This window comes from Electrophorus electricus, chromosome 4 (assembly GCF_041902795.1).
Source record: "Electrophorus electricus isolate QZ-2024a chromosome 4, ASM4190279v1, whole genome shotgun sequence".
NCBI classification, from domain to species: domain Eukaryota; kingdom Metazoa; phylum Chordata; class Actinopteri; order Gymnotiformes; family Gymnotidae; genus Electrophorus; species Electrophorus electricus.
In genome coordinates, this window is record NC_137500.1 from 31593435 (window position 1) to 31615012 (window position 21578).

The window sequence follows — 21578 nt, forward strand, 5'->3', positions numbered from 1 at the left end:
TCTGCTGGTGCAGGGGCACAAGAGCACAAAGCTTACTGACTTACTTACTGACTTACTGACTTACTTACTGACTTACTGACTTACTTACTGACTTACTTACTGACTTACTGACTTACTTACTGACTTACTTACTGACTTACTTACTTACTTACTTACTTGTATCCACAAGAGTGCCTTGAACTGTAGGGACAGAGCCCAAAGGGGTGTTATCTTCCAAAAAAAAAACCTCCTTATCCAGAAATGATTTCAGAAAATCCAGTGTGAGAACGGTTGTGCCTCAAAAATATCCCCCCAAAAAACAAAACTACACTGGCTGTTATCCGTGTAGTTTTGCTTTTTCTTGCAATCCCTACACCCGAGGCAAGGCTGGGAATGCTCCAACTGCTCAGAAGTGCTAACTTGGTAGTTTTACTTTTTATACCCCTGGGCACGACAGCATCACTGCTACATTGTCCCACCCCATTGGTCAGCCAGGCATCATGGGAGATGGTAGCCATTTAATACACGCTCACACCTGTCACTCACTTTGCTTAACACTACCCAGGCCATGCTAATGCAGGGTGTTCAATACCCCCTTCTTAAGCTAAAAGAGCAGTGTCCTACATACAGATAAAATGGCACAGACTTTCAAACTAAGTAGTCAATACATTGTTTATTTTAGTTTTTGAGGTGTCCTTAAGGTCAGAGAGATATATACTTCCTGTCTATCAGATCATGGGTCCCAGTTTTTTTACACCGACTGTAAGGAGGAGAGAAAGGCATGTCACAATGTTTATTAAGCTGTTACACTCTTGTTTACAAAGACAGCAATGCACCTGGCTTCCACCAAATTAAAAATGTGCCAAAGTAACTGCAAGCTTAAGAACTAACATTATGGATGTATAGACAGTGGGGGGGTTTCAGCATGCTAAAATAGGAAGGGTAAGGCAAGTTAAAGATAGCCACTGACCAGCAGAGAAGGAATCTATGAGTAACACAACATGGTGGCACACATTATTGAAACTCTGAGAATCAGTAAAGAGAGTTTAATAAAGGTAGAGGTACAGGACAAAGTGTACAGACTTGTGATTATTAAAAACATAGTGGACTTGTGGAGAACAAAAACAGAATTGTATTTTCTAATCACACCAAGTCTGCATTATTTATACACGGTTTTGGATGTGATCATATGTAATATGTGTCATAATTGTACATGTAAGTTCAAAAAGGTCTTGTAGTTGTTTCTTTATTGCAATTAGCATTGGTTTATTATCTGGAGTTTGCGTAGCTTCAGCAGTGAAATCCACATCCCAAGTCCTTATTCCTGCGTTCCTGGCTCTGGTATTCCAACTCTGTATACGGTATCCATCCTAGCCGATTTAGAGGTGCAGGGTGAGCTGACTGGCTCCACAAGATCCTCTCCATCAGGTTCTTGTTTAGGCTTCTCCACTGGTTCTAGGCTGGCGTCTGTAGGAACGAGAGTACATTCATGCTACGTCTTTTTGTTACTGCATGCAATGGAGATCTATCACATTACATAGCTGCAGTCTCAGCATAAACTGAGATATTTTTAACAAGCACCATCTCATTAAACAAGGTGGACAAACTGCAGCCAACACTAAAGCTATAAGCATGTATCATTTTTCTTTAATTTATGTCAGGTTTTTGAACAGAGATGGAGTCAAATTCAGTAAAAAATAAATAAATAAATTATATATATATATATATATATACACAGTTTAATAGGGGCAATCTAAAGAGTAGTCAGATACTGGCAATGTTCAATGCATTTAGAGGCACAGAGCAAACAAATCCAATGGAAATATGTAAGTGGTATCCGAAAATAGGCAGGTAATCCAATAATCCAAAACAGCTATGTAGATAACAAACAATGGCTCAAAAATGTAAGGCTGGCAATCGAGACTTTGCAACGACAGGTGAGGTTAGAATTCAGGTGACTGGGAACATACAGGAGGTTTATGGGATGTGTAGTCCACAGTAGGTTAAGTTACAGCGGAGGGTGTGACAATTTCATTGAAATTTATTAGTTCAACATTAGGCTATGAAAAATTAACTTTAGTATTAAAGGAAACAGACAATTTACAGAGTTCTGAGCTTAGAGCTGCCACCTCTTGACCATCAATTGATGTTGTAAAAGTTTCAGTGCCATTCAGCAAATCAAAGAAAGACCACAATTCAGCCCCGACTGCCATATGGTTTTACAGTCAGCAACCCCCACCATTAAACCCCCACCATTAAACCCCCACCATTAAACCCCCACCTCTAGCTCATGTCTTTTTTCTTGGTTTCATGAGGCTGCTCGCCTGATAATGTTAATCTCACTTTTGGGATAAAGCTCTTGAGGCATCAGTCCAGCAGCTCACTGGGTGAAAATTTGCAAAGACTGAAACAAAGAAGATCTATAACCTGATTCTAACTCTTATTATAACCAAAATAAGTTAAATTGCAAGTAAATATTGACCAACAAAGAAAAAATAAAAAAGAAGGTTATTTTTTGTAGCTTACCGCCGAGGATCACCTGAGCAGGACAGCTTTCTCCTCTCTCTGTGCTTTTGGTAACACAAACACACACTCCAAAATCTGATGTCTCAACACATCTCTTTAGAAAGACACAAGTGTCATTTGGGCTTTTCACCTAAATAGAACAATACCACCATGGGAAGAGTTAACCTTTATTTTGCTTTCTGTCTTAAATGCCATTTAAGGTACATGCAATGGCAGTTAATTTCCTTATCATCATTTTCTATCTACGATGACTGACAGAATTCAGTTTGCCCTCTCCACATACCACAGTGTCTGTATTCCTCAGGCGTAGCATGTGAGATTCATCATCGCTTGCAGAGACAGACTCCTGCAGGCGGTATTTTTCTCTTGCTAATAAATCCCGCCGCTTCTGTCCATGGAGGGAGTGAGGGGTGACTCCAGGAGCTGAGGAAACCAGTTTTTATTTACGCATCTGTCATTTCATTTTACTGGGATAAGGAACAATTATGATAAAAGCAGACAAACTGCAAATAGGTTTCAAAACCACAAGTGATTCATAAGCCAACTACAAAACGCAAAGGGTTATAGCTCAGAAACATGCTACAATAGATGTGCGTTCCACTGAATTCACATTAGGTCTTCTGTTGTTACTCCTGCTATTGTTTTCAATAACATTACGAATACCAATGTCCTGGTAATAATAATGTAGACAACTGGAATGGTTTTCTGGAGGTAGGGTATGTATTTAAGCAGAAAGCCAGGCCCTTATCTGACATGGCCTCCTCTGAAGACAGCGGGATGGCTCAGACACGTTCCCAGTGGGAAACAGCCGCTGAGTACCCCAAGCTGAGCCAGAGGCATGCCAGGTGAGAACAGCACAGAATCTCTGCAGGTGCTCAGGGAAAAAAAAAAAAAATAAATAATTGAGTGCATATCGACTCTGGTCTGGTGTTGAGCTAATTTCTTAAACCCAGACCTACTCCTGAACTCAAATCAAACTGAATTTGAAATTGTTCAATTCTAAAATGATATTCCATTTTCAAACATATTCAAAATACCAAATCCTAATTTTTTACAATTTCACAAATTCTGAATTGGCCCTTGCGATCCAAGTGATGTTTGAAATAAAAAGTGGCATACAGCGGTGGACTGGATTGCACATACCAGCTGCCCTGTATGTGCATTAGCCTGTGAGAGGTACAGAATGTAAACACTTACCGCAGCACTTACTATCCTTATATTAAATTACACAGGACTCTGAACCAAGACACAGTACACAGTATAGCTCATACAGCCTGCTGACAACAAGTTTCACACACACAGGTGTGAAGCCTTTAGCTCCAGACGTTTTCACAGCTTTCTCATTAGTAAGGTGATGACTCCATCTGTTCATGATTTGTAAGGTGACTACTCGCTATCAGAAGATGTCAGTAGTGGATAATGAAGGGTGTAGATTTCACGTCGAATCAACATTCTGGACTGTTCGTTGAACTACTACCTTTAGTCATTTTATTAGATTAAACTAGCATTAAAAATACCAAAGGCAAATATATTCCTAAACTGATCTGATTACTGTTTAGAAAATTCTGATGAAGTCACTTAAGAAACCATAAGAAACCCATAGATGACAGAGAACATGTATAGAGGCATATGTTAATTTAGATGGCAAAGAAAGTGGAAAGTTAGGGATAAGCCCTTATTTATCTGTTGACACAGCAGTGTAAATTCTGGGTCTTTCAACATTTGGTACAAAATCCAAACCAAAGTGCTGCATTAGTTGTTGAACATAAGCTGATTCTGATTGATGTTACATGCCCGTTTAGTTAACAGTGTATGTACATGCTTAAGGTTGTCTGACCTATCTTGTAATTTCATGCTTTTATACATTTAGATTTAATTGGTATTTATGGAATTTTATAGAATTATTTTTACTTTTTAGATTACCTTGTAACTGAAAATTTTACATTTGTCTTGAGAAGGAAGGGTTTTCAGAGATTACTGAATGTAGGACTTAAAGAATAATAAAACTTCTGTATGCACCTGTGTGTAAACTAAGACCTTTATTAAAAACATTTAACACGAGAAAATGTAGTGTGTAATGTGTTCTGTTTCTTGATAGTAAATAATTTTTAATTAATGAGGACATTCAGTTTTAGTCAAATGTTTAAGTCTTCTTAAATGTCCCCAAGACAATCTCTTTTGATTTTACATTTTCATATTCTTCATAAAAATTACCTCAGGCATGTTTTATGCTGAACTACTTGTGAAGAATTTGCTCTATTAAAACTGCAAATATGTCATGATAACTATAATATAAATATAATATTATAAATATCTAGATATATATTTTAAAAAATCACATGAAGCACATGAGATCTTTAACACCCCATTCATAATGGACTTTATTGCATGTCCAAGGAAATAATTATAGTAAATGCAGATGATGTGTTAATGCTTAAGAAAAAAGGTTACCTTTGCTGCTGAAGAACAAGTTGATCACATAAAATATAGTTTATGACTTAGTAATTTAAAATACCATGAGTACACATCAGATTAACTGACGTTGGGATGCATCCTGGTGTTAAATAATAATTTATCTTGAAAATTTTTACCCAAGAAAAATATCAGTAAGTCTGAATAGCATTTTCAGAACATTACTAGCATTAAATAGAAGCATGAGAATTAACAAAATCTATGTAAATGAAGGTGTGCATGAGTATTACAAGTGTTTATGAGTTTAAAGTGAAAAAAAGAAAAAAATACTCCCAAACATATTCTTCTAGAGTCAGTCCTGTGCCAAGCAGTGAAGAAAGGTATGAGGCCATTAGAAGAGTGAACAATCACATGACTGATTGGAGCCTGCGTGTGTTATACCACCAGCAGGTAGAGGAGCCACAGAATCACACAGAGGGTGCCCAAGCAGGTGTGCCATTCCAGGTTGAGAGCATCAAATTCAGGGCAGCTTTTACCTTTGACCTGCAGTACAGAGCTGGAGGAGATGGCGCCGGCCGAGTTCGAGGCGCTAACCACGTAATGGCCCGAGTCTGTCTCTGTAGCGCGCTCTATGAACAACACATGCTTGCCTTCTTTACAGGATAGCGACACGCGCTCCGTGTCACTGTGCACTTTCTGCCCGTTCTTGAACCTGAAGCACAGAGCGAATGGTCCCGTCACACAATCACAGCACACAATGTTGACATAGTGGGTGCAATGTGCACAGCACAAAGCTAGAACACAAGCTACGACGTGTGCAGTCAATAAAGGGATGAAGTTAGAAAAATGGTTATGTTAGAAATTGAACTCTACAGTCAGGGTAACAAAACAAGGAAGGTTACTACGTAAAATAACATGAAACGTTAGTAGGAATGGAATAGAAAATGGAACACTGCACATTCAAAGCAAATACAACTGTGGTCAGGTTATTTTCTCAAAATCTACAACTTTCATGCAATGCAAAAATCAGCAAATTATATTTGAATATATATGACAATCTCCTGAAACCCAACCTCCTTAAGGATTTAGCCACTTGGAAAATGTGACTACACTGGTTTCTTATCTCAAAGACTGAAAAATACACTCTGAACTACAGTCCTACTGTAGAATTATTTTCATGAACTAAAATTAACAGTTTAATGAACAGTTTTATTTTGTTTGGGGTTTTTTTAACAAGTACCAGCAAATTGCAGTCTATTGGTTCAATTTGTTACGGGCTACCCACCAGGTTAAGGAAGGTTCAGGGAATCCAGTGACTTCCACTTCCAGGGTCACCGGAGAGCCCTCCATTACAGTGGCATTAGACAAATGTTTGAAGAAGTCAGGGCCGTGTGTTGCTGCTAGGTTCTCCACGGCCCTGGAGGCTCCCGCACGCCTGATTTCCTCACGGACAGCCGTGGGTCTGCGGGACTTTTGTTCCTGCTCAGGGGTTAATGGTTTAGGGGGAGCATGCATGTTACCAGCCTGAGCAGTGGGGTTTTGGGCCAGAACAGGTTCATGCACACACTCCTGTGTTTCGGTCCTGCTCTCATGCATGGAGTAAAGGGTTTGGTGGCACGCTGTGACGCCATCTACTGGCAGGGTTGGCACAAGCTTGCCACTCTTTAAGATGCTGGAGATGGTGCTGGAGACCAGGGTAGGCGTGGGCACGGTCAGGGGGCTGGGGACGAAGGAGGATGACTCCGCTCTGAAACGGCCAGAGTGCAAGCAGGCGTCTGCCTGACTGGGCGTGCCCTCAGGAACCTCCCCATGCTGACAGTGGGACAGTCGGCTGTACTGGTTTACATGCAGGCTGTGGGAGCTTAAGCAGTATCCATCGTCCAGGTCGTTCTCGGACTGGACCAGGTTGGATTCAGGGGTTTCAGAGAGAGGGGGGAGAGAGATGTCGTCCGAAGAGGCACACTCATATTCATCATTGGAGAGGGACTCTTCGGTCAGGTGATCATGGCAGTCTCCATCAGTGGGCATCCCTGAGTCTGGTGCACTTCTAGAGAATATTTCTTCTGCTGGGAGAGGGGTTTCTCTCTATAATCACAAAGAAAAATGCACAGACCTGAATAGACAGATAGATGGATATGTGAAAGTTAATCATACAAATGAGAACATTCTGTCCTGTTTAATTCTGTTCTGTTTATTTTCTTTTTTCTTCATTAGGCTTGCATGTAATTTCTTGCATTTAATTGTTCGTTTATTTATTTAAACAGATGAGACTGTGAATGCATTTTGTTATACAATGATGAATTCGGTTCAGAGGGAACGAGATGACACCCAGTGTGAGTAAACAAGGATTCCCACCTTAGACTCGATGTGAATCGTGTGTGTAGCGGTGTACGGCCCACTAGCACCACGGAGCCTGCCATGCTGGACTCTGAGTGCTGTGGGTGCTTTCTCTCCACTCGGAAACTCCCTGTGGACATCTGAAGAGCCAGGTGCTGTGGACATCTCACTCAGAGTTGGCAGAGATGGTGGGGGCGTGTTCTGAGATGGGCTCTTGGTCTTCTGGAGAGTGGAGGGATCACGCTGTCCTGGAGGGACCTTGTTGTCTCTCTTTGTAGGCAAGCCAGATATACAAACTGTGTGTGTGTGTGAGGAGGAGGTGCGAGTCTGCTCCTTCCTCTCCACTGTGGACTGGCTGGTGATGGTCTGCACTGTGCTGGTTTTCATGTAGGCCTCCTGCGTATAACGGCGTGTCTCAGACAGCACTTCGTGCTGCTCCTGGTGCAGCTTGTTTGGCAGGTAGTTCATCTGGCTTTGTGCCCCGGCCAGCTGAGGGTTCCTGCTTTCTGATTTGCTGGTGTCTGGGTCATCCTTGGCGCTGCCTGGTCCAATTATCTCAGGAGTGTGGCCCGTTTCCTTCCCTTCTGGCTACTCAGATCACACAAACAACTAAGAACACAAAATATACAGACCAGAACTACAGATTCCAAAGGGTGCATCAATTTGCTGCCTTCAAAGCATACCGTTTCAGTGGTGTCATATCTGTTGTTTTCCTCAGTGAACTGCTCTTTCAGCGACTCTGCCTGAACAAATATACAAGATCATACAATTTGAACGTATCAGTCACAGGCAATAATACAACAGTAAACATATATGGATGGAAACTGCTGCTAACCTGTAGTTTGGCTTCAAGGTCTAAAAGACCACTGGAGAGTTCCTTTATTGATTCCACTATTTCGTTGTGCTTGTTAACAGTTTTCTCCATATACTTCTTCCCCTCCTCGGCACCTGTATAAAGCACATCACTCACAGCCTGCTCTGCCCATTTCTGGCCCAAGTGCTTTACAGTGATGTGCATGAATATTCCAGAATCCCATATAACATTTCACCTTTTCTTCTCAGTTTTTACCCTCAGGACACCTAGACGAGCCACTTGGACTTTTTGTTGCCCCCTGGCTACAAATCTCTCTGCTAGAAATGACTGTTGATCAGAACTCTGCATCCAAGATATTTTTCAGTACAAACAAATATATTTCAGTAGCCTGTCTGTTTGAAAAGATCTGAGGACTTGCACAGTGCTCCTTTGTTTCCTGAATCAGAGTCCCACTCTGGCTCCCATTGTCTGCTCATACAAACAGGGCCAGATCCATGTTTTCATCGAGAGCAACTCACCGTGCAAGCGCACCGCCAGCTCTGTGATCTGCCTGACGCGTTCCTCCTGTTGTGGAACTGTGGGTAAGATGAACTTCTCAAACTGCTTGTACAGACTGCTGATGGCCCCCTTTGTTTTACACTGAGACGAGTATCTGCCCACCCTCACGATGGTGGAGCTCGCTTCATCACACCAGAACTGATACTGTGGAGCAAACGTTAGAAGAAAAAGCGGACAAGATTGTGACAAGCCAATCTTATCTAGTGGGCTTTTTTTGCAGTCAGTGAAACAGATGGTTTTATTACCAATTCTACTGAAGCTGTTGTTCTTCTGTAGAGTTGTAAGGATAGGCACCCTGCAGTTACATTTTTCAAACTAATGCTGTAAGGTCATTTTTTAATATGCAGGTTTCAATGTTCAGCCTTTTTTTCTATTTATTTATTTTTTACAGTATACCTGTTTTGTTGATTAATGTAAACTGAACAAGCTGACATGAATTGTTTTACATGCACTGTAATCTACGATTAAGGTCTTTGTGATAATGTGATTGTATTGGGTAATGTCAATAGCAGAGTTGCACAACAGTGAAGTGGGTGGTTCTCCCCACCTCCTCCATGGCCTGCTGTAGTTTCATGTTGAGGTCCAAGTTCTGCTTGTACTCCTCCACCATCCTGTCAAAATCCCCCACCTGTCTCTGCAGCTCATTGGTGGCATCCTCTAACTCTCTGGGGCTGCAGCCGATAAGGTGCTTCTCACCACTGCTGGGCACCTTCACAGTAAAAGCCTGTAGCTTCTGTTTCAAAACCTGCATCACAGGCAAAAAAAAAAAAAAAAAAAAAGACAAATAAACAAAACAATACAAAAAAAAAGCACACAGGATGCAGGTCTGACATAACAGCTAGCTGGTATTTCCTAATAATCCCAGATCAGCAGAGTGTCTACCAAGTAGAATTCTAATGACATGTATAGCTAGTCATCTGTATAGTTCATAACTATATTTATTGTATAGTGTACAGTTACACTGATGTCTGTAGTTTTGTGTTAAGTGTCAAGTTTGCACTTTTGTCCGCTGCTCTCTCATGTCAAATATTGGACCAAATCCTGGATGAAACTATATTTCCTACTTCAGATAGAACACATTAAACTGACTGTGAAATACAGATTCTGATTTAGTGGCATTTCCTGCTGTGGTTTCTTAAAGTGTGTTTTACCTGCAGTTTTTCTATGTATATCTCAATTTGTTGAATCTGATTTTTTACAGCCTTCAGGTTTCTCAACTTCTCACTTTTCTTCATGTAGTTGAATTTCAAATTGTTGAACTTCTTCTTGATGTCTTTAAAAGACTCTCTGAGCTGAAAAATGAGCAAATGCACAAAAAATCAATGCTGTACATATATCAACTGTCATAAAACATCTACATTATGAACTCCCAGAAATCACATCTCCATTAGCTGTGATTGCTCAACACTGAACAGTTTGTGTTGGTTCATAGGGAAAGATAACTCAGGCCTCTGGTAGCAGAGAGAGACAGAAACAGGGGGTGAGTTCTGTCAGACAAGATTATTTTAGAGGTGATTTATAGTGCAGGGCCATTTTTGACCAGCCTGTCGGCCTTTTGCAATGGTGTAGAATCTCTAAATGACCTGCTCATGTGTCATTCAAGGACAGCTGCAATTCTGCTCCCAGAACCCAGTATAGAGGCCTCTAAAATGCCTTCCTAGAGATTACCCGCCTGTAGGGGGAGACTCATTTACTGTCAGCAGAAAGAGTGAGACAGAGAGTGAGGGGGGAGGAGAGATGGGTGGGGGAAAGGAGAAGAGGGAGAAAAAAAAGGGGATGAAACGAAAGGAGGAAGCAGAAAATTTGAGGATGAAAAAGTGTATGAGAGAGAGGGAATGGAGCAAAAAACAAGAAAGTAAAGTGAGGCAGAGAGAAAGAGAGAGAGAGAGAGAGAGAGAGAGAGAGAGAGAGAGAGAGGGAGAGAAAGAGAGAGAGAGAGAGAGAGGGAGAGAGAGAGAGAGAGAGAGAGAGAGAGAAAGAGAGAGAGAGAGAGAGAGAGGGAGAGAGCCCACATATGCTGCAGAGGAGAGCTGAGGCCACTGTGCTGCTCCCGTGGGTGGAGACAGTGCCAGGACCACCTCAGTCCCTTCCTCCAGCTCTGCTTACTTCACTCCAACAGTGGCTGAGTTCTCGAAGCTGCAAGCGGCCAACAGGTGTGGAGTGAACTTTCCAGCACCCTGGCAATTGGCTCTAATCTACAACAAGATGACAGTCAACAGAGAGGGCTGTAGTAGGTTTGCATTTTTAATGCAAATTGTGTACGTATATGCGTGCATTTTAATAGAGACCGCATCCCTTTTTAAGGATCCTTCACTAACCTCATGCAGATGAGTCAAAAACATCAAAGACACGCTCATCAAGAGTGAGATAAATGACCCTTCAGATATCATGTTTGGTACTGTAGCCTGCTCTAAATGTGCTATGTGTAAATTTATTAACACAGCCATTAAAATAACTAGCATGAAAAGGACCCATTAATCACCAACGCCTCCTCATGCATTAATGCGGGAGTTGCTTACTGTATTAGTTGCAAGAGATGTAATCAGATTTACACTGGAGAAACCCAGAGAAGGCTTGACCATTTGTGACACACTTTTGGACCATCAGTATTCAGGATTTGTAATTTTCATTGGCAAGTCATTGCATTCATAGTATGTGTGTGAATGTTATGATTTAAACATCTGCTTTTTCTAATATAAATTGGTTCCCTAGAACTGCAGAAGCACTTTGCTTGCAGAGATGATGAGGAACCTCTGTCTGAAACATCCTGTTTCCCTGGAAACATTGTGTACTTCACTACAATTTTTTATTTTAATAATAAATATAAACAATAAATTTGTTTATGCTCTGTTAATTAGCCATTCATAGGTTTTCATGGAAAATGTTTTTTGTTTTTATTTTAAAATGACAAGTATGCAATACAGTAGCTATATTGTTAATTTCATTCATAGAGGCAAAGAAATGCAAGTTACTGCAATAATATTTCTTACATATCCTAAAACATCTTTAATGTTAAAATGTGCACAATATAAATTAGACTGCCAATTACTGACCAATCATCATAATGCTTCCCTAGTTTACTATACGCATGAAAGAAAGTGAGAAATAAGGAAGACAAAAAAGAAGAAGGAGAGGGGAGCAGGGAGAGAGAGAGAGAGAGAGAGAGAGAGAGAGAGAGAGAGAAACAGAGAGAAAGAGAGAGAGGGAGAGAGAGAGAGAGAGGGAGAGAGAGAGGGAGAGAGGGAGAGAGAGAGACAAACAAAGAGAGAGAGAGAAAAAAAGAGAGAGGGAGAGAGAGAGACAAACAAAGAGAGAGAGAGAGGAAGAGAGGGACAGAGACAAACAAAGAGAGAGAGACAAACAAAGAGAGAGAGAGGGAGAGAGAGAGACAAACAAAGAGAGAGAGAGAGAGGAAGAGAGGGACAGAGAGAGACAAACAAAGAGAGAGAGAGAGAGAGAGAGAGAGAGAGAGAGAGAGAGAATGATTGTTGTTCTTCGGAAACTCCTCTGCAGCAGGGCATTTGAGGCTTGCTGTCTCTGACTGAAATGGTGTCATAGCTCCTGCCAAATGACAGGCAGCAGCAACTGTCCAGGTTAAATGTCATCCTGTTTACTCATGCATATTTATGATTGGGTGTTGGTTACAGTGCATGTCAGACTAGACACGGCTGCTTGCATGTCACCAAATTAGAGATTGTTTTTGGAGCCACGTGCAGACTTCACTCAGATGTGATGTATGTATTTAGTTTTGAAAGTGGGTGTGTTATGTGCTGTTCTGCTAATAAATCAACACTGTATATTAAAATAATACAAATTATTCAATTTAAATAGGCATAAAGTAGACTATATGCTATAAACCTAACAACTGAGGGCCAACTATATAAAAACTAGATTAAAAATTATCTATGTACTACATCTAGTGGACAAATAGCTTAGAAAAATACATGAGGAAAAGCTGTCTTTAAAGATGAAACCAAGCATCCAACATGATACAAGTGCTGTATGACCTCACTCATGAACCCATGCTTTATATAGAGCACTCAGCTTCTCCAAGTCATGGAGGTGACTTGGTTGCACATTGTACCGCTGAATAACTGCCCTCTAATGGGCAACATGAGAACAACATTGGTTTAATAACAAGTATTACCAGTTTATTTGGGCTAATGCTCTGAGAGTCAATAGTATTTTCTATAATATGACTATCATCCTATATATATATATATATATATATATATATATATATATATATATATATATATATATATATATATATATATATATATATAACATATATAAAACATCAGCGATATTGCTTACATGAGCATTTATTATGTGATCTTTTGGTATGTTTGAGTGTTCTATGAGTTCGAGGGATGGGGGTCATATCCAGTCCGGGGGGTATAGGAGGGTCATGTCCAGTCCCATGGGACCTCTGTGCTGATCTATGTTCTACTGCTACTCATCAAGGAATTCTATCCTAACTTAAGTCCGATGTGTTAGAGAGGAATGACTCAAAATGTATCCAGTACTGGAACAGAGTACAATTTTATGGCTGAAAGATATCATATAACTGTCTATCCATTATGCATTTTATAGTAGTGTCAGGCAAAGCAGTTAACTGTTCAGCCAGCTGTGCTGTTCTTATTCCACCAAAATACACTGACAGGCATGAGGGTCTTTCCTGCAGCCAACAAAAATCTAGTTCTTAGCTGAATGTTTTTTTTTTCTCTTCAGGCACTTCTGTTATCCACAGGTGAACTTGATGGCAGAAAATCTCTTTCAGTTTTTACGCTGATCTGCTTGTGGTTTAGAGAGGACATCTGAGTACTTCTGTCAGCATGAGAGAAATAGCTAAGACATAAGCAGTTTTCTGCAGATGAGTTACTCATTTGTGAGACAAGTATTCCCACATAATCGTTTTAATATTGGTAGAGTAAAGAAAAACTTCAAAGGTTCTCCACTAGAGGGAGACTGTACATCTAATTAGCCGAGAGGATGATGAACCGTTATGGGTGTAGTCGAGTTACAAATTAAAATGTGCTGTTCCCTATACTGCAAACTGGATTATGCTTCAGGTGTATATATAAACAAGATAGGTTAACCTAATCAATACTTATATGTTACAATTCCACTGGAGTATGGCTGTATTACAGCAAAATAAAGTTAAATAAGTGACGACTCTGTTTCCAAGAACAGACATTTTACTACATAAAAGAAAGCTGGTGCAGAGTGATAATGGGCAAAGACTGCATTTCCATGGTTTCCATGGTTTGGTGGGTCTTAATATAATCCTGGGGTCTGGGTTCTTCTGGAGTCTGATAAGGCTGGAATTCTCTCAATACAGAGTGGCAGGAGACAGCTTACAGAATCCCACAGGCAGGAAACACACCCTTCACAGACTACGGGCTAAACCTAATGAGGACAAGGCCACTCTATAAATAACTCAGCGAGAAAGACAGAATGAATCAGTCCACAGACACCAGCTGCCCCGTGCACCCTGCCCCCCCCCCCCCCCCCAGCACATAAGTGGAGCCCTCATTTTTGATCCAGAGAGAGGGAAGTGGTTTAAGGAGGCACTGTGTGTGCTGAGAGGCAGGGAGGTTGGGCAGGGCTTACCTCAGTAAGCTCCTCTTTAAAAACGCAGTAGTGGATGCTGTTCAGGAGACTCTCCTGGTAGCGGCTGACCTGGGCAGCCCAGCTCACGGTACTGCAATGCAGACGCTCCATCTTATCCTGAACTGAGGTCACCAGCATTGGCTGGAGGCAGAGAGAACAAGTCAGTGCCAGCAACTCCACCCTCTTAAGCGGGGGATTCCACCTGCAAAAAGAATCCAGCTAATCTAGCTAAATATTAGACATTATAAACGAGACCAAACAGAGACGTTTGCCCCAAAAATGCTGAGGTAGCTATCATTGAAGGGGGATAATGGGGAAACCAAGCACCATAACAACCCAAGTGCTGTAGCTGCCTTGGTAGAGCAGGTAGAGTATACAGATTATTTTCACTCAATGTGCACAAAGGAAGGTAGTGCCGTGTTGGAAGCCTCACCGAACACTGGATGGTGCTGTTAATATCGGCCGACAGTGAGGTGGCCAGCTTGTAGAGGTGCTGGACGTGGTTCTGTTTCTCCTGGAGCTGACTGAGCTGCATCTTGGCCTGGCATACATCACTGAATTCCTTCACTGGTTCTGTTTTCAGTAGGCCTTCTAGCTAAAGGGAAAAAGGCAAACTGGGTTAAAAGGTAGGCGGGTGTAAACGAGGGGGAGGTGTTTGAAAAGTTACTGTAGGCCATCTCTGGGGAAAGATCAAACACTTGAAGAAGAACTCTATTAGATCTAAGTTTGATGGGGGGACCCCTTTAGAGACAATAATTTCCACCCTTCTTTTAAAATGCTCTCATAATGAACTTTTTATGGCTGGGTATTGAAGTGTCAAACTACACAATAAAAACTGATACACCATTTCAGAACAACTTATTAGGCATTATTGACACCAGACACAAAGAACTATTTTCTCTCTCTTTAAATTTGCAATCATCAATAAACCTGTGACTCAGAAGGGAAACACAGTAGTGTTTTCACAGCTTCCTTGAACCATCTAAGCTTTCCTGTTTAGTCTGGATGCTAATGAAAGACCTTGGGAGAGAGAAGGATGCCACATTACCTCTTCGTAAAGCTGAAGGAATTTGACAGCCATGCTGAGAAGTGTTTCATGTTCTCTGATTTTATCCCTCACGTGCTGGTGCACTTGGAGGAGCTCACCAGTCTTCTCATTCTTTTCCTTCATCGGAATTCCTTTCAGTGCCAGCAACTCCGCCGTCTTAACCAGGAATTCCACTTCTGCGTTCAGTTGCTAGGACGAAAGAGAAATAAGTCACAATGGAAAAGGGTAATCAACACTGCCGTAGTGGCAGGCACTAAATGGAAAATAACCATATAATTGGGTTGCAATTCCCAGTTGAAGGATTAAGTCACTTAATCAGACTATACAGCCCTCAGTCACCACATTGTGGAGATAATACCCATTAGAGGCAGTACACAATAGACAACATTACATTTATTCACGTGTGATGAATAAATGTGTGTGTGTGTGTGTGTGTGTGTGTGTGTGTAAAGAGCAACAGTTATGCAGAAAGTAAAACATAAGCAGAGTTTCTCTTACCAAAAACTGAGATTTGGTTGGGCTGAAGTCATCCTGCAGCTTGGACACAGCCTGAAGATCACTTCCTGGGTCAACCTGAAGATCACTTCCCGGATCAATTTTGTGTGCCGGAGCAATAACACTGTCCAGGCATTTTAATTCATGTGTAACCTGTAAGGGCATGAATTCATGAATTCCACATGTAACAGAAGTGTTTAGCCTGGATATTCTCAGCTGTCACCGTGGTAACCATCACCGCAGTGATCCATGTTCTTAGCCAGTACCTTTTTCAGTTGATCCTTGAATCTTTTCCACTGTTTCTTCACAGATTTCATCTGACTGTAGCGGAGCTGCCAAGACGTCCACAGGTCTGAAAGCTCAGCTTTCCTGACACTCAGACTCTCCATGACCTTCTCCACCACACTCACTGCTGCTCTTACATTCAGACTCAGAGTCTCATTCACCTGCAACCAGCATTAAATCAACACTATGCATGAGCACAACATTTATTTGTGGGCAAATAATCATTACATAACTTCACAAAGTAGCACCATTGCTGCACTGATTTCGTTATGAAACACATTTAGCATGGCAAACCATGGTAGATGAGTTGATGAAGTTGTTTCCCTGGTCCTGCATGGAGAGGAACTTCTGTAGGAACAACTGCCATCTTGTATCCATGATGTCCTTCACGGGGGCACCTGTTTCGTCATTCTCTTCCTCTGTCTCTGGTCTGCTGTTATAGCATTCCAGCAACATCTTAACCTGCTCTTCAACCTGTGAGAGCATGTCAACAATGCGCCCTTGCCATAGGTAGTTCATGAAGCTAATATTCATGACATACAAGAACCATAATCCATGGCAAAAATACATAAACAATTTATGTCACCATTGCAAGCAACAAAACGTTTTTTCATGATTTACAGACTGGAATATAAAAATAATTTCATAGCAAAGCAGAATTCAAAATTGCATGAAGTAACAGTGCTCTTTCCATGTGTTTTATCATGGAGCAAATATATGGTGATGCTGCGTTTAAAATAATAATGCAGCAAAAAAAATAAACAAGCAAAAAAAACCAAAAAACAAAATGGTGACAAACCGACAGTAACCATGACCACACACCTCTCCAGCGGATCGCAAGAAGCCGGTGTAGGGGCCGAGGCTCTCCATCCGCCCGGCCACCCTCCTCTGCAGTGCATGCAGCTGCTCTCTCAGCACGGAGGCCCTGATGCAGAGCTCCGCTGCCTGTGGTGAATCCAGCCTCCTCATCTCTTCCATCACTCTTCCGGTGGCCTCGGATTCCTTCACAGCACGCTGCAAGAGAATAGCGCGCCTGAGCTTTCCTGCTAATCTACTTCGCAGAAAGACCGACATGCAGGGGCGAACACGACTGTGACTGAGCCGGAGGCAAAACCTGATCGGTGTCATTAGCTGTTGCCGAGTGGAGGTTGCAAATGATTGCAAAGATTAAGCATGTTAAGAGGTCTGTGGAGATGCCATGGTGGAAATGTTTAACGAGTCATCCGCTTGCTTTCATTTATATTTGTAATGCATAGAAAATCCTTATATTATGGCAAGCTATTTCATTATGGGAGTGGGGGAAGTTTATTTCATTATGCAGTTTATCTACTGTGACTTTGTAGTGTATAGTAGAGAGAAGATAAATAATCACATTTTTTAGTATTGTCTTTTATATCTGCTTCCGTTTCTAAGACAAATTACTTTATAATTAAATTAATTCTTAAAAATAAATTACAGTGCACAGTTAATGCATACAGACAAAATATACATCTAATCTGAATGAACAGTACATGGTGATAATTCTGTGATGGTGTGTGTGTGCGTGCACACATGGTGTATGTATGTAAAGAGTTAGGTTTAGTTGTGTGTGTGTGTGTGTGTGTGTGTGTGTGTGTGTGTGTGTGTGTGTGTGTGTGTGTGTGTGTGTGTGTGTGTGTCTAGAGAGAGAGTTAGATTCACCTGCATGTATGTGGAGATCTCCAGATGTTTATTGAGCACATCCTCAGTCTCAGAGAGGCAACATCCGGGTTCTGTGCTGTCAGTCAGCACTCTGTTACTGTTCCTAATCCAGCCAGAGATCTGAAGGGAAAGTACATGGTAGAAAAGCAACATTAATACTTGGTTTTGAAATTTAGGAAGCTGGGTCAACGGTGAAACTTCCATGATATACTACAAAGCCATTTCTCAAAACAAATTACAACATGAAAATCACGGTCACAGATCACAGACCAAAATGTACTGGCACCCATACGTTCTAAAATAAGATAAATTGAGCAATATATTTTGGCTTTCCCTTCATTTATTGGATTTAAAGCTTAAAAAAGCATTTAAAAAGTTTGGCATTTTAGTTTAGAAAATTAAGTGAAACAGAGAAGAGCTCTGGGTATAATGTTTGACTTCCAAGAACTTGTGCTGAGTTGTACAGTCTTGGACAAAGACCACTGCCTCCAAAACCAGCACCAATCAGTCACCAATCAGCATATTTCAGCTCTGAAGTCTGGCCTCACTTCTCAACTGCAGACAGAAGGGGAATGCCAACTAATACAGTACAGACCTTGGTTTATTTTCTGAACAAAAACATAAACGTTTTCATTTTTTTACATTGTTTAAACTAACAAAAAATGTCACTTTACTGACGGATGCTGAAGATTGCCAGGGCAGCGACAAATTAATCAGGCCAAGACTTCACATGGTGTTCAGTGTGACATGCTCTCTCCCATATAATAATGATCATTATAGCACATTATAACTCCTCAGGAATGTGACAGAAACTCAAATGACAAATTACACTAATGACACTAACACAAGTCACATAGAATTAGAACTGTAGAATTAACGAATGCCTGCCAAACCCCCCTCATTTTGTAAAACCGCATCATCAAAATCAGACCTCTAGAATATAAAGAGGTTTTTTCAACAGATGTTTCCAGACATTCACAGAGCACAGCCTCTATTTGCTGTACCTTGTCCTCGAGCTCATCGAATGAGTTCAGCAGGTAGCGCCGTCTCTCGGTCAGCTCCCTGGATGCCTGGCACTGCTGCCTCAGCCCCTCCACCCGCTCTCCGATGTATCCCATCAGCCTCTGCACACCCACCGCCACCTGGCCACTGCCAAACAAAGACGTGGATAAACAGAGGCTGCAGCGTAACCGATACGGACTCTGCGACCCACGCGGGCTGACCCGGCTGACGGCCTCCAGGCTGCCAGAGCGTGAGCCCTCAACCTTCTCACCCGTCTGACGTGAGCTTGGCGAGGATGAGCTGGCCCTTGCCCAGGGCGCCAGTGGCTGCATCTTCCGCACGGCGACAGAGTTCCTCGTGCTTCTCTGCCAGCTCAGGCAATGGCACAGCCTGCATCTTTAAACTCTTTATGCTGCTCTCAATGGCTGCCAGGACTTCAAACGCCTGAAAAACCACAAAGTGTTGGAAATATAGGACACATTCATTACTTAAATAATGAGCAGTGAATAATTATCTCAGTACCTCACAAAAGAAAAAAAGAAAAGAAAAAGAAAACCGCATGAATCAAATTTTCAGCCTGACTCTTGCTCAAGTTTGACATCATCGTGTGCAAGACGTGAAATAACTCAAACCCTTATGGCAAAGCTTTTAAGGGCACTATGCATGAAAAGATCCATGTCTCCACAAGAGGGCACTATACCAACAAAATAGGCTTTCTGCCTTTGGTTTAAGAGCGGTAGACCACAATGTCCTACAGCCCAGCCATAGAAGCCATCTCACGTACTTTATTAGCGCTGGTAAAGAAATTGTTGCTCTCATACAGATATCCTTGCCGGGCCATCATCAGACTCCAGAAACGCTCGTGCGTGGTGCGGAGATTTCGATTCTTCTCTGAGACGGCCTCGAGCTCAGCACCGGAGCCGGAGGCTAACAGCTCAGATGCTTTCTGGAGCAGCTGCTCCACCAGGAGGCTCCAGTCCTGCACATCACATTCAGAACCATTAGGGACTGCGCAATCAGCCCACCAACTTACCTCGCTACTGAGCTCTGTGAGGGGTTACTGGCCAGTGGTTGTCCAGTGGTAGGACTACTTATGCTTTACGGTGCAATAGCAAATGTGTAAAAAATAAATAAATAAATACTACTACTAATAAAAGCAACTACGTGTCAGTTTGAAATGGGTTCAAAATGTCAGTTTGAGATCTTTTTAATACAGAAGAGTATTTTCTTACAATCCCCAGAGACTTTCATTTGTTCCAGAGATGATCATTCCTCATCTGTATTTACTTAATGTAGTCGTGAAACTGCTCCTAAAAATCCCAATAAAGCACTAAGCCCTACCTTGACTTTGAGTTCAGCCTCTTTATGCTCCCGCAATAACTCCTGATTCTCTGAGAGCGATGAGCCCAACTGATTGGTTTCCAAGAACATGTCAGCGTTTTCCTGGAACCAGTGCATTACCTGCACACAAAAGTAGAGCAATGCAGTCAAGGGAGCAATGGAGTCAAGACCCAGAGGAGGAGCCTGCCTCCTCTGAGTAACAACGGATAATGCAGTTATAGTCAGGCATGGATGAAATGTACACATTCTGCTGTGTAGGTGAAAACATGTAACTGCACGTGTTTCTCTTGCAATTCAAAGCTGGCAGACCTTACATGTCACTATAAAATAGGCTTGTGTACCTGTATGTAAGTGCAGAGGTGTATATGTGTACTATAAACATGTATTAAATTACAGTAGCTGGGATATCCTTCAGTGAACATCTCACCTTCTGTGGACGAGAGTTCTGCTACTGTGTGTGACCAAACTCTCCTTCAAAGATCTAAGCTGCTCATCTCAATTAAAGCAGCAGCATCTGAGCCATCCAAAGAAACAGCTAGTGGTGCCCAAAAGGACCATGAATTAGAAACACCTCCCATTCGGCCATTTTAATTACTCTGCTTCCATAAGTATCTTTTGTAATACTGACTGAGAGCCTAAAATATAAAATATAGCCGTTAATTTACATCATTCAACATATTATCTGTGATGTATGAAGGTGTGGAGATCTAACTGGGAGACGGGCTATGGCCCCAAAACAGACATTAACAGGGTGACTGCAGGTTCAAAAGGGTGACTGAATTCATTATCATATTATCCTGGTTTATTGCAAGAAATTCATGACTCAAATAAAAAATTTTCAAGTTACATTTTCCCTGGGATTTGTGAAAGGTTGATTCGAGTGTTTGCGTATATGACATTAAGTGTGAAAAACCATTTTGGAAAGCGCATGACATTTTAAGATGTTGTGCTCTAAATACACAGATCCTAACTAACTGATGAGTTTTATAGCTAGGGTTAGTATATTGCATTATCAACTAGACAGACAAAGTTAGTCAGCTAAAGAATAAAAAAATTATCTTAATGGGCCTCTAAACTAACAAGATGGTAACTCGTGGGTAAACTCACAGCAAGGGATGCTAATAACAGTATAGTGCAAGATAATTACAGGGTATGCCAGTGGGTTTGTTAACCAGAAAACAGGGCTATGTCTCTTGTCCTGAAGGAAACTCTGGTCAGGCTGTACTGGGGTGCTCCTCTAGTGCTGAGCCCTATATGTCCCTAGATGGTCCCCAGGTAGATTGATGGTTCCCAGACAGGTTCTGTTCCATTCCAGCTCACGACCCACCTGTACCAAGCAATCAGTACTTCTCAGAACTTCACTACCTTGAGCAGGTAAGTTTGGAGCAGGAAGAGAATAAAAATATAACTGGTTTAGCGGGACCTGGTTGAGTGCTTGCAGAGCATACCAAGCACCTGCTCCTCAACACTTCCTCTTTTAGCGTA

At 41.6% G+C, this 21578-nt stretch overlaps 2 protein-coding genes across 34 annotated transcripts in view; both read right to left on the reverse strand.

Moving 5' to 3' along the window:
- Positions 1 to 396, reverse strand: part of ttn.2 (titin, tandem duplicate 2) — a 162119-nt gene extending 161723 nt beyond the window's left edge. For 27 of the 29 annotated variants that reach the window (XM_081713292.1, XM_081713286.1, XM_081713282.1 and 24 more), the window contains exon 1: positions 157 to 396. The gene's annotated coding sequence lies outside the window, so the exon portion shown is untranslated. Of the gene's footprint in view, positions 1 to 144 lie in introns of all 29 variants that reach the window. The other 2 variants (XM_081713275.1, XM_081713276.1) reach the window with 2 other exon arrangements.
- A 241-nt stretch (positions 397 to 637) lies between these two features.
- Positions 638 to 21578, reverse strand: part of ccdc141 (coiled-coil domain containing 141) — a 31848-nt gene continuing 10907 nt past the window's right edge. For 3 of the 5 annotated variants that reach the window (XM_081713306.1, XM_081713304.1, XM_035536433.2), the window contains 23 exons: positions 20094 to 20213; positions 19537 to 19731; positions 19024 to 19196; positions 18755 to 18899; positions 17751 to 17870; positions 16893 to 17084; positions 16365 to 16544; positions 16052 to 16231; positions 15789 to 15938; positions 15291 to 15479; positions 14676 to 14837; positions 14243 to 14383; positions 9778 to 9918; positions 9174 to 9371; positions 8587 to 8770; positions 8090 to 8202; positions 7938 to 7997; positions 7273 to 7842; positions 6203 to 7002; positions 5454 to 5629; positions 2789 to 2928; positions 2506 to 2635; positions 638 to 1446 (listed from right to left, as the gene is read on the reverse strand). In XM_081713306.1, coding sequence (XP_081569432.1) covers positions 1298 to 1446; positions 2506 to 2635; positions 2789 to 2928; positions 5454 to 5629; positions 6203 to 7002; positions 7273 to 7842; positions 7938 to 7997; positions 8090 to 8202; positions 8587 to 8770; positions 9174 to 9371; positions 9778 to 9918; positions 14243 to 14383; positions 14676 to 14837; positions 15291 to 15479; positions 15789 to 15938; positions 16052 to 16231; positions 16365 to 16544; positions 16893 to 17084; positions 17751 to 17870; positions 18755 to 18899; positions 19024 to 19196; positions 19537 to 19731; positions 20094 to 20213 — 4608 coding nt within the window. In that variant the 3' untranslated portion in view covers positions 638 to 1297. The remainder of the gene's footprint in view (positions 1447 to 2505; positions 2636 to 2788; positions 2929 to 5453; positions 5630 to 6202; positions 7003 to 7272; positions 7843 to 7937; positions 7998 to 8089; positions 8203 to 8586; positions 8771 to 9173; positions 9372 to 9777; positions 9919 to 14242; positions 14384 to 14675; positions 14838 to 15290; positions 15480 to 15788; positions 15939 to 16051; positions 16232 to 16364; positions 16545 to 16892; positions 17085 to 17750; positions 17871 to 18754; positions 18900 to 19023; positions 19197 to 19536; positions 19732 to 20093; positions 20214 to 21578) is intronic. The other 2 variants (XM_081713305.1, XM_081713307.1) reach the window with 2 other exon arrangements.